Here is a 13743-nt window from a genome sequence, read left to right on the forward strand (position 1 = left end):
AGATAATTTTACTCAAAAACGTTCGTCAAGGAGAACAATGTTTTCTTCTTCACAAGACACATCGCAGTGTATCCAGTTCACAATCCCTCCTGTAACAATGCTGGGGTTCGGATATAAATGATTGGTGTATTGCCGGGGGAAGGGCGGTCTGGATACACTGCGATCCTTAGAAGACTTTTATTTTCTCCTGGCGAACGCTCCCTAGTAAATGTTGAGAAATGTATTGCCCAGTTGATTTATGACCAATACATTTCAAAAGAGTCGTCAATATGTCTAAAAATAAAATGCTGCGATACGGACACAAGGGACACAGCCAACGTAATGTGTTGTAAACTCTGCAGGGTGTTCTGTAACACTGCAGTGTGTTTATAAAATTGCATTTTTAAATGTTATTTACCTAAATTACTTTTACTAATCTGCTTTGGCAAATTAAGAACGCATTTTGATCTGCCTGTGAAAATCAAGGAGGATCGTTTCAGAAAAAAGCAAAATATTTTTATTGGATCTGTCAGTGAAAAAAAAACAAAACAGTGCCATTTGTCATTTCTATCCAAAGTTTTCAAAATTAGGCCCATTATTTTTAAAAAGGCCTAAAAACTGTAATGTGTCTACCTCACAAAACAAATAATTTTTAACATGGTCTCACTGTTGTCTTTTTTTGTGATAATCGCCATTATCAGGATAATGGGGCAATTGGGCAAAATCAATAGGCAGATAATATGCTGGGGCTCATTATCAAATAGGGAATTACTAGATTATAGTCAGCAGCGTGGAGTAGTGGTTAGGGCTCTGGACTCTTGACCGGAGGGTCATGGGTTCAATCCCAGGTGGGGGACACTGCTGTTGTACCCTTGAGCAAGGAACTTTACCTAGATTGCTCCAGTAAAAACCCAGCTGTATAAATGGGTAATTGTATGTAAAAATAATATGATATCTTGTAACAATTGTAAGTCGCCCTGGATAAGGGCGTCTGCTAAGAAATAAATAATAATAATTATATGTTGCCATGGAAACAGAACGCTCTATTGAAAAAAATATATCCTTGTAATCCTAATGTACATACGTAGGTATGTGCAAAAAAATATATATACAGTATATATATTTGTTATTTATTTCATTTAAAATAAACCAATAAGTCATTATCACTCACGCTACAACAAGCATAGCACAACACAGAAGACAGAATACATTCAAAATAAAGACACAGACATTCAAAGAAACATTCACGAGAAATCAGAAACCATGAGGTTCAAACCAGTAACGGAAGGATTTAAGGAGACGTTTTTAAAAGAACAAGAAAATAAAAATACAAGGAAAAAAACCCTGCTGATCAGTGGGAGAAACAAGAGAACTTGGTAAAGCTTTAAAAAATCAGCCCCTATTATGTTCACTTAAAGCAAGTTTCCTCCCCATTAACCCTGCTTCTCCCTGTGTGTGTTTCTGCAACAACAGCAGGAGGTACCAAATAGCATAAGCAGGGATATTATTTCTCAGGGAGGTAAACAGAAAGGGGGGGGTGCCTTTTTTCTAAAGAAAATGTTTAAATCATTTTGAAGATCAGTGTGGGATTTAGTATTACATCTACACCAATATACATCTCTACAAATGTTCAAGCTAATGTTGGAACAATTGCTTTTTTTCATCTTGATTATGTATTGAAAAATGACTATTGATATTATCTGCAATTTTCGTGTGAGGCTAAAAAAGGATCAACGCTTCTGTTACAGAGATGTTTTGTCCCTCTCTCTTCCTGGAGACAATTGATTTGCCCATAAAGAGATGCCGGGCGCTGTTATGTACCATGCAATTAAACTGTGCTTCAGGTAAATTACTTTAATTGTGGGAGAGAACAGTGGTATGGCGTCATTAAAGAGGCCAACAAATGAAAAGCAGAACGAGAAAAAATGAAAAAGACGAGAGAGAGAGAGAGAGCGAGAGAGAGAGAGAGAGAGAGAGAGAGAGAGAGAGAGAGAGAGAGAGAGAGAGAGAGAGAACCACTAATCGGGGAGGCCTCAATCTAAACATGATTTAAGGTTCTTGTCATTATTGTAATCATTTTTTGCCGATAACCTATAAGTGATAATTTCATTAAAACATAAGAGCATTTATGAACAAGCAGAGTCCATGCGTCCTTCTATGCTTGTCTGGTTCCTGGTAACTGATTGATCTTAAAATTTTGACAAGTTGGGTCTTAAAGGATCCCAGTGATTCAGCATCAACATGACTAGGTAACCCATTCCATCCCCTCACGACTCTCTATGTGAAGAAGTGTCTCCTACCCTTAAATCTGTCTTAAATCTGTCCCCACTTCCCAACTGTGCCCTCTGGTTTCTGTGCTGCACTTAGAGTATTGTCAAGGGTTTATATGGACTCACACCAGAAAATTATTTATTTTGGCAGTGTCATGGACATGATTGGTGGCGACGTCAGCCCAGGCAGGAGACACACACACGGTACTACAGGGTATGAAGCACTGTTGCACCGATTTCATAAGAAATAAACAGTTTGTACCCAACACAACAAAACACTTCTGAAAAGCAAAACGGCACAGTGGCCAAAACAGACAGACAAAACAGACAAACGAGTATCATGCTGGTTTAAAGCCAGCACAGGTAGCAATTTTTTATTTTTACAAATCTTACTGTCTCTCTCACGTTGTCCAATCTGAACACTCAACCACCTGATGAGCGGCTGATCTGCTCTTTTACACAGCTGTGCCTGGGCTCGATTGCTTGTTAATAATTCAGATCGAGCCTAGGCACATTCTGCACGTGACTTGGCAGGAATACAAAACAAATACAAAACAAACAAAATACGCCACAGGCAGTTTACTATTTGAATATATTTCCGTGTATGCTTGTATATTTGCATGTGAGCCAGACCATCGTATACAGGAGTGTGACACCTGTTGAGACGCTTCGGGATGCTGTGTGTCTGTTTTGGAGTTCAGAGAGAAGTTTGTAATACTTATAGTCCTGGTAATGGCTGTTTTTTGTAAGACTTTCCATACAAAAGGAACATCAGCTGTGAGGGAAAACTTTTATTTTCAGACTTCAGGAGAGCCTTGTTGCCTAACCACATTCACACATCACAGAATGCTGTACCAACAGAAGAACATTTATGAACAAGAGGAGGCCATTCAGCCCATCAGTGCTCGCCCGGTTCCTAGTAGCCGATTGATCTCAAACCTTGTCAAGTCAGTTCTTAAAGGATCCCAGTGATTCAGCACCTACAACATGACCATATCCTCTCCACTCTCTGTGTGAAGAAGTGTATCTGTCTCAAGCTAGTCTCCTGGTTTCTGTGTTAACTTCAAAGTATTGGTTCAGGTAAATTCTGTCAACTCTTTTTAAGATATAAAGGACTTCAGTTATGTCCCCCCCTTATTCTTCTCAGTGTAGGCTAAATACATTCAGTTACTCTCAATCCTCAGAGCTCATTCCATTGATAGTCTGATTGCTCTTCACTGGACTCTCTCTAAAGCCACAGTGTCCTTTTGGTAATGCAGTGACCAGAATCGAGCCCAGTATTCTAACTGCAGCCTCACTAGTGTGTTATATAGCCTCACCCTAGCCTCTGTGGGAGGCTTAGTAAAGGTGTCTCAGTGTTTGCGATGTCCTCACCTGGCACTCGCTCATGCTCTCCTCCTCCTTGGTCTCCACCTTCTTGTCCAGGGTCTCGGCACTGAGCAGGGACTCCAGCACAGGCCCCTCGGGCAGACTGCTCTCCTTCTTCAGAACTGCGTCACAGTCTGCAAGCACAGGGCAGGAACACAGCTCAAAACACACAGCAATAACACAGCTCAAACACACAGCACAGCAACACACAGTAATAACACAGCTCAAACACACAGCACAGCAATAACACAGCTCCATACACACAGCAATAACACAGCTCAAACACACAGTACAGTAACACACAGCAATAACAGCTCCATACACAGCAATAACACAGCTCCATACACACAGCAATAACACAGCTCAAACACACAGCAATAACACAACTCAAACACACAGCACAGCAATAACACAGCTCCATACACACAGCAATAACACAGCTCAAACACACAGCACAGCAACACACAGTAATAACACAGCTCAAACACACAGCACAGCAATAACACAGCTCCATACACACAGCAATAACACAGCTCCATACACACAGCAATAACACAGCTCCATACACAGCAATAACACAGCTCCATACACACAGCAATAACACAGCTCAAACACACAGTACAGTAACACACAGCAATAACAGCTCCATACACAGCAATAACACAGCTCCATACACACAGCAATAACACAGCTCAAACACACAGCAATAACACAGCTCAAACACACAGCACAGCAATAACACAGCTCCATACACACAGCAATAACACAGCTCCATACACACAGCAATAACACAGCTCCATACACACAGCAATAACACAGCTCCATACACACAGCACAGCAATAACACAGCTCCATACACACAGCAATAACACAGCTCAAACACACAGCACAGCAATAACACAGCTCCATACACACAGCAATAACACAGCTCCATACACACAGCAATAACACAGCTCCATACACACAGCAATAACACAGCTCCATACACACAGCAATAACACAGCTCAAACACACAGCACAGCAACACACAGTAATAACACAGCTCAAACACACAGCAATAACACAACTCAAACACACAGCACAGCAATAACACAGCTCCATACACAGCAATAACACAGCTCAAACACACAGCACAGCAATAACACAGCTCCATACACACAGCAATAACACAACTCAAACACACAGTACAGTAACTTTGTGCTTGAATGGACGTGGCTTTTTCATGTTCCAATATTATTTCAAAAATTCAACGAAAAATAAATGGTAACCACCTATTTAAAACACATTTTCTCAAATCAACAGTGTTGAAAGTATCCTTGCTGTTTACTAAAGATTTTTAGTTTTATTTTGAACGGACCACACTATACTGCATTCTCAATGTTCTGGCTCCCTGTGTTACAAAAGGATTTGACTCCCAGTACACAAAGGGCAATCAATAAGAGACAGCATTAATACAGCTGAATATCACATCAAATTAAACTAGTGCTGGAACAAACACACGTTTATCAACTTTTAATATTCTTTCAGAATTCAAACAAATCTTATTTTACTTTGAATTACCTGGTAAACAAATGCAGAATTCCTTTTGCAGTAAAATTACCTGGTAACCCCATCACATATAAGAATGTAACACTCTTCCGTACAGAAGATGTTTCAGACGTCACTTATGCATTGGTTGGCTTCGCATGTTATCTTTTTGATACAGTCATTTATCAATCCTGCTTTATGAATGAATAAGCACTACATATAACACACAGAACAACACACCGAGCCCTCCAGCCTTCCATCATTCGAGTCTCGTCACTGCAAGCGCAGGTCAATATACAGACCGCTGAGAATAGAAACAGGGTCAAAGTAACAGACTACAAACACAGGTGGGGTGTTATCGAACAAGAGAAAAGTTGCCAGGAGCAACAGCTTGGAAGGAATCGAAAATATTTACGTAAAAATGTCTGAAATCAAGTCTCGAGGTAACCCAATTCTTCTTTGTTCCTGGCTAAATAGATTCCGTTCTTTCTGCCTGTCTTCGTAGCTCAGTCTCTCTAGGGCCACCATCTCCTTTTTGTATTATTGATACTTTTGATATTACTACAGGAAAATGCATTTGCACTGTATTGTACTTTTTTTTTATTAGAATATCAACAGTCTCAAAAGTGCCATTGTATTTTAATGGATACAAATAAAAGCAAATTACATAATGTTTATGGCATTATCAAAAGCTTGAATACGAACAAAATTACAGTTAAGTGAGTGAACTTTACAATTGCTACTGGAAAATGCTGTTGTACTTCAAAATACTTGTACAGGACCACTGCGATGCTGCATTAAAAGGTCATCGATACTTGTACTGCTATCTATGAAAATACTAGAATATTTGTTTTATTAATGTGGTGTCTGAGACTGAGTGCGGGAGCTCAAAAAACACAGAAAACTGTTTTTTCTGTATTTTATTAGGACCTGTCTACCAGGTGTAGGGTTATGTTCTCCTGGCATACCCTGGTGTGGGACGTGTTCTCCTGGTATACCCTGGTGTGGGGCATGTTCTCCTGGTATACCCTGGTGTGGGGCATGTTCTCCTGGTATACCCTGGTGTGGGCATGTTCTCCTGGTATACCCTGGTGTGGGACGTGTTCTCCTGGTATACCCTGGTGTGGGCATGTTCTCCTGGTATACCCTGGTGTGGGACGTGTTCTCCTGGCATACCCTGGTGTGGGCATGTTCTCCTGGTATACCCTGGTGTGGGCATGTTCTCCTGGTATACCCTGGTGTGGGGCGTGTTCTCCTGGTATACCCTGGTGTGGGACGTGTTCTCCTGGTATACCCTGGTGTGGGACGTGTTCTCCTGGTATACCCTGGTGTGGGCATGTTCTCCTGGTATACCCTGGTGTGGGACGTGTTCTTCTGGCATACCCTGGTGTGGGCATGTTCTCCTGGTATATCCTGGTGTGGGCATGTTCTCCTGGTATACCCTGGTGTGGGCGTGTTCTCCTGGTATACCCTGGTGTGGGCATGTTCTCCTGGTATACCCTGGTGTGGGACGTGTTCTCCTGGCATACCCTGGTGTGGGCATGTTCTCCTGGTATACCCTGGTGTGGGCATGTTCTCCTGGTATACCCTGGTGTGGGGCGTGTTCTCATGGTATACCCTGGTGTGGGTGTGTTCTCCTGGTATACCCACCACAATCTCCAGATCTCAATCCAACTGAGCATGTTTCAACAACGCATTCGTCATCACACTTCTCTGTCTATCTCTCTGTAACAATTGCATGCAGTCATAATGACTGAATGGATAATCTTCCCTCAAGACACCTTCCAGCACCTAGTGGAGTCTGCCACAAGGATGTGATCAGGGCAAACCGTGGCATAACGTGATGGTAGGTCCTAATAAAGTGGCCAGGCAGTGTATATGCTATGATTCTCTAAGCACTCCTGTGTGTCTAGTTGTGTGTCAACACACTCACTCTCTGTTTAGGGGCTGATGCCCTTTAAGTGAAACAATCCAATACTAATCATTTTTTCCAGACAATATGTTAAGTCTACAGTAATTGTAAAGCTGTAATTAAATGCCTTTGAAACCTGACTCACATCTCTGCAACCATTGGCTGAAAACAAACCACAGCTTCTCTGAATAGATAATTAACCCAGTTTCAGAGGGACACAGAGGTTTATTGAATGCAATAAACAGAAAAGTGCAACCATTTTAGGGACCTACCTGCATGTAAAGCTTTTCATGGGTATCACTCCCATAGATTCAATCAAATAATAAAGCAGTGATTTCAATTTCCTGCTAGTCAAGTTAAGGCAGTGAGAGTTTTTGAATTGTGCTTAGACTAGGATATTTACTTTCTGACTTTTCAGATTTCTGTTTAATATTTGTGTACTTAGTAAAATACTACTGTTGATTAAACACTCCTTGTGTTTGCACGTGAATGTGTGTTCATAGTAAATCCTCGATCTTTGTAACACGTCTATTAAATATTGTTAGTAAGAGAACTAATCAACCCAGATAAACATTAAATGACCAATTATTGAATTGTTCCTACAAGTGGATACAAAAGTAGTTGTCTATAAAGTTCCGTTCTATGGGAGGTTTGGAGAGGATTTTTAAGTTTCTTTCAGTATATATCGAAAAAGAGGATTATAGCTGCCTAATTTCTTTGATTTGGTTCTTTGACATGCTGACCCACCCCCAATAAAACATGTGTTAGAAAGGGCTGAGATTCAGAGATAAATATGCAAAATATCATCTGCACAACTGCAGTGCAAAGAATTCAGATTCAATCCACTCCCTGTTCTTTCTATGCCCATGATACCATCTTACAAAACAGGTGGCTATTTTTTTTAAACAGACATATTTTAAGAATGGCCGTCCAGCAGAAGGCTGTTCTGTATTTGTAACATATTGTGTATGGTGGTAATTCTCCTGCTCTGTGCCTGCCTGTGCACTGATGAAATCTCAGCCCAGCTCCGTGTCATGTCTCCAGGGAGGGAGACTGTATTACTGATAGGGCTCTGACCACAAGCAACACAAATACATCTAGCACTTCTGACTGCCATACCTGCTCATTAAGAGACAGGGAAAATGAACAGCACAGGGCTTGAAATGATCTCTGAACCCTCACAGTACATTTGGCTAAATAGATGCCTAATTCTGACAGTGATCCTAATAGTAGCTTAGATCTTGTCCCACCAGTATCAGACGGCAGATTCAAAACCCGACCAAATTACAGACAATAAGGCGTTAGGCAACTGTCTGCTACTGAGGGCTGCATTCTCAATGGACTTTACTCCAATTGCTATGAGTGCAATTTTACAGAAAGGAAAAGTGCATAAAAATAAAGTAATAATAAAAAAAGACCATTATTAAGGGGCTTAAAGCAGGATGAAGTTGTTTTTATTCATTTTATAACTGGAATTGGTGTTTTTTCCTTTCTGTAAAAAAAAGCCTCCCTAGAGCTGAGCCAATGATAACCCACTCCCCAGCCCTGCCCTGTATCACCTCCCTGGAGCTGCCAGTGATAACCCACTCCTCAGCCCTGCCCTGTATCACCTCCCTGGAGCTGCCAGTGATAACCCACTCCTCAGCCCTGCCCTGTATCACCTCCCTGGAGCTGCCAGTGATAACTCACTCCCCAGCCCTGCCCTGTATCACCTCCCTGGAGCTGCCAGTGATAACCCACTCCCCGGCCCTGCCCTGTATCGCCTCCCTGGAACTGAACCAGTGATAACCCACTCCCCAGCCCTGCCCTGTATCACCTCCCTGGAGCTAAGCCAGTGATAACCCACTCCCCAGCCCTGCCCTGTATCGCCTCCCTGGAACTGAACCAGTGATAACCCACTCCCCAGCCCTGCCCTGTATCACCTCCCTGGAGCTAAGACAGTGATAACCCACTCCCCAGCCCTGCCCTGTATCACCTCCCTGGGGATGTCAGTGATAACCCACTCCTCGGCCCTGCCCTGTATCACCTCCCTGGGGCTGTCAGTGATAACCCACTCCCCAGCCCTGCCCTGTATCACCTCGCTGGGGCTGCCAGTGATAACCCACTCCCCAGCCCTGCCCTGTATCACCTCCCTGGAGCTAAGCCAGTGATAACCCACTCCCCAGCCCTGCCCTGTATCACCTCCCTGGAGCTAAGCCAGTGATAACCCACTCCCCAGCCCTGCCCTGTATCACCTCCCTGGAGCTGCCAGTGATAACTCACTCCCCAGCCCTGCCCTGTATCACCTCCCTGGAGCTAAGCCAGTGATAACCCACTCCCCAGCCCTGCCCTGTATCACCTCCCTGGAGCTGCCAGTGATAACCCACTCCCCAGCCCTGCCCTGTATCACTCCTATCGGATCGGATTACCCCTCCCTCCCCACATCAGTATGTAAAAGGCATAACCTTTTACAGTAGGGTATAAACAAACAAATAGGTGGTACAAATTAAATATATAATTTAAAAGGTATTCCAAACACTGCAAAGCACATGATGCACACTGTGATTAATAATCTGTTCATATAGTTCACTGTACCTCCCGGTATCAGAAAGGATACAAAAGATACTTTCACATAAATGAGAAATGCATTTCTAGATGATGTGACAATATAACTTCCAGACATCCCGAGAATGGCACTGCGTAAAGAAACCTGCCAGAAATGTCATTCTCAAGTGCTAACCCTTCCAGTCAGTCAGCACAAGCCCCAAGCCTGCTGTGGAGGTTCAGTCTCCAGTAGGTCAGCTTCATGCTCACTAACACTGGCCTCTCTTTTCGAGACTGCCTACCTGCAATGATGTCTAACTGTGCCAAAGCTGGGACCCACAAACTGGTCACCTAAAACCCAAGTCTACCGAGGTAAAAGGCTAGAACATTAACTCACTGTGGCACCGAACCTGTCTTGGCCTGTTTACACTGACCTATTTAGTGAGCAAGGAATGACAAATGAACTCTGTGAAGACATGGAGAAAGACTTCTAGTCATTGAATGTATTTATCTTGCAGTATTTCTAAATTTAGCACAATTGAGTGCTTGATAGTTATGGATGAGCAATGAACTTAACATAACTCTTGAGCCGCAGTAAAGTCTGTGTGGACGTGCTCAGTTTTACTTTGATTTACTATTATTTAATGTTATCTAATAAAATAATTGATACTGTAATTCAAGAAATCCTCTGGACAGTTTTAGAGACATTCTCTTACTCAACAGTTCCCCTGTAACGAGTAAACACTCCATAGTTCTAAATTTAGAAATACTAAAATAAAAACTTTTCTGAAAGACATTGAAAATGACTTCTAGTCGATGTGTTTGTCATTCAACTTCCTAGGTTTCTAGAACTTTTCAATAGTTCCCCAAATGAAAGTGAATTTGTGTGTGTTATGACACACTGGTGTTATGACTCTGGGCTCTGCAGGTGAGATTAAGAAGCTGTATGTTTGGGGAGTGCATGGTCCCCGGTTCTGTCCCAGCCTCCTCGTGGTGCTGGTGCTGTGGCTCGGATTGCCACAGCGAGGCCAGTCCTCTGTACCACTGCCTCCCCAGACACACTGCTCCGGGCTCTTACCTATTTTAAACTCACAAGGTCTCAGCCGGGGGTCCTCCAGGATGTTGAGCCGTCTCTTCTTGCGCCAGCAGCGGGCAGGGTAGGTGTAGATCTGTCCTGGGGCTAACCCTATGAAAAACAAGAGGGCAGGGTTTTGAAAACAAAGACTTAAACCATCACCCAATGTATTAGCACACACCATTTCTTCTGTAGTTTTGATTTATTGGGCATATGAAATCAAACCACTGTAACTGAAAATCAAAATAGGCAAATTAGTCATTGTCTAATTTAATTCATTACTTTAATAGGCCACACGAGTAATTCATTTAAAATAGTAAGAGAAAAAGAACATGCAGCTACAAATGGTCAAATGCAGGAGACTGTCTAAGATGCCTTCTTAAAGCAGAACGTGGTCTACATTTTCACACGAGTCCCTATTATTGCTTTGTGAAAAAATAAAAAAAATTAAAAATAAAAAAAGTGCCCACATAACTCCCATGCTGGCTTCTCTACACTGGCTTCCAGTATGATTTAGAGTTGATTATAAGATCCTGCTTTTGACTTACAGAACGCTTCATGGCCTGGCACCTGATTATCTAAAGAGCTTTTGTCCCTGTATGTACCGACATAAGGTCGGCTGATTCTGGTCTTCTGTCCCCCCCAAAGATTAAGACAAAAAAGAAAGGAGAGAGCTTTCAGTTACAATGCTCCCAGATTGTGGAGCAAACTACCATCTGACATTAGAGATGCAGAGTCACTTCATATTTTTAAATCAAGATTAAAAACTTTTTCAGACAAGCATTTTATAAAAAAAAAATGTAAATGTGTTTCGTCTTCTCTTTTTATTTCTCTACTAACATTTATGTTATTTATTGTTGTTTTGATTTATTTTACTAGAAATTTTTCAAGTTCATTTTTTTAATTGTTTAATGCTATTGTAATTTTTGTTTTAATTGACTTGTAAAGTGCTTTGACATACTGCAGTATGAAAGACGCTATATAAATAAATAAACATACTTACTTTTAGCACTGATTACTGACTGAAATTGAAATTCTCACACCCAGAGTTAAAGGACAGAATCCTTATACATTTGCACACTACTGTATTGGACTATTTTTCTCTCAAGTATTTGAGTAGTCTTTCTGCCCTGGCACTATGAACCTAGGCATAGAGACTGAACTACTCCCACAGACCCTAAGAGAGCTTTTACAAGTAGACCAAGAGTGCTGGAATAGTTCGTAAGCATGGTAAATAATGGGCTAAGCAAAAACAACAACAGAGAACAGGACAGCTCTTAAATATCTATTTAAGTGTCTCTAATTGTGTAATGGTGAATTGTGGGTATTACTCCACTGTGTGCCTCCTGTAACTTCTTAATCACAGTTTCATGAAACACTGCTCTCTATGAAACAAGGCTTCATTAGCCCGACTAATCAAAGCCAGGTTTGAATGCTAGCAGCCCAGCTTGCACTGAGTGTGTGTGCAGCAGCTGCAGTGGTACCTGGTCCCCGGTGGCTCTTCTCCATCCAGATGTAGCAGTTGTTCTGAGCCACGCCGGTCTGCGAGTCCAGGAAGGGCAGTCTCATGCTGCGCTCGGCACACAGGCGGGCGTTGTAGCTGCGGCAGTGCTCGATGGCCTCACGGTAAAACTCCTCCCCCAGGCTGGAACACAAACACCGGGGTAAACACAACCACTAACCCTCACACACACACACCGAGGTAAACACAACCACTAACCCTCACACACACACACCGGGGTAAACACAACTAATAACCCTCACACACACACACCGGGGTAAACACAACCACTAACCCTCACACACACACACACCGGGGTAAACACAACCACTAACCCTCACACACACACACACCGGGGTAAACACAACCACTAACCCTCACACACACCAGGGTAAACACAACCACTAACCCTCACACACACCGGGGTAAACACAACCACTAACCCTCACACACACACACCGGGGTAAACTCAACCACTAACCCTCACACACACACACACCGGGGTAAACACAACCACTAACCCTCACACACACCAGGGTAAACACAACCACTAACCCTCACACACACACCGGGGTAAACACAACCACTAACCCTCACACACACACACCGGGGTAAACACAACCACTAACCCTCACACACACACACCGAGGTAAACACAACCACTAACCCTCACACACACACACCGGGGTAAACACAACCACTAACCCTCACACACACACACCAGGGTAAACACAACCACTAACCCTCACACACACACACCGGGGTAAACACAACCACTAACCCTCACACACACACAACGGGGTAAACACAACCACTAACCCTCACACACACACACCAGGGTAAACACAACCACTAACCCTCACACACACACACCTGGGTAAACACAACCACTAACCCTCACACACACACACCAGGGTAAACACAACCACTAACCCTCACACACACACACCGGGGTAAACACAACCACTAACCCTCACACACACACACCGGGGTAAACACAACCACTAACCCTCACACACACACACCAGGGTAAACACAACCACTAACCCTCACACACACACACCGGGGTAAACACAACCACTAACCCTCACACACACACACACACCGGGGTAAACACAACCACTAACCCTCACACACACACCGGGGTAAACACAACCACTAACCCTCACACACACACACCAGGGTAAACACAACCACTAACCCTCACACACACACACGGGGGTAAACACAACCACTAACCCTCACACACACACACCTGGGTAAACACAACCACTAACCCTCACACACACACACGGGGGTAAACACAACCACTAACCCTCACACACACACACCTGGGTAAACACAACCACTAACCCTCACACACACACACCGGGGTAAACACAACCACTAACCCTCACACACACACACGGGGGTAAACACAACCACTAACCCTCACACACACACACCTGGGTAAACACAACCACTAACCCTCACACACACACACCGGGGTAAACACAACCACTAACCCTCACACACACACACCGGGGTAAACACAACCACTAACCCTCACACACACACACCAGGGTAAACACAACCACTAACCCTCACA

At 43.2% G+C, this 13743-nt stretch overlaps 1 protein-coding gene across 3 annotated transcripts in view; it reads right to left on the reverse strand.

The window, feature by feature from the left end:
- LOC117395420 (zinc finger protein neuro-d4-like) overlaps positions 1 to 13743 on the reverse strand; it is an 87940-nt gene that overhangs the window by 57382 nt on the left and 16815 nt on the right. For 2 of the 3 annotated variants that reach the window (XM_059004906.1, XM_059004908.1), the window contains exons 3-5: positions 12139 to 12299; positions 10658 to 10765; positions 3624 to 3751 (exon numbers count right to left, since the gene is read on the reverse strand). In XM_059004906.1, coding sequence (XP_058860889.1) covers positions 3624 to 3751; positions 10658 to 10765; positions 12139 to 12299 — 397 coding nt within the window. The remainder of the gene's footprint in view (positions 1 to 3623; positions 3752 to 10657; positions 10766 to 12138; positions 12300 to 13743) is intronic. The other variant, XM_059004907.1, reaches the window with a different exon arrangement.

The sequence above is a fragment of the Acipenser ruthenus genome, chromosome 30 (assembly GCF_902713425.1).
Source record: "Acipenser ruthenus chromosome 30, fAciRut3.2 maternal haplotype, whole genome shotgun sequence".
Lineage (NCBI taxonomy): Eukaryota > Metazoa > Chordata > Actinopteri > Acipenseriformes > Acipenseridae > Acipenser > Acipenser ruthenus.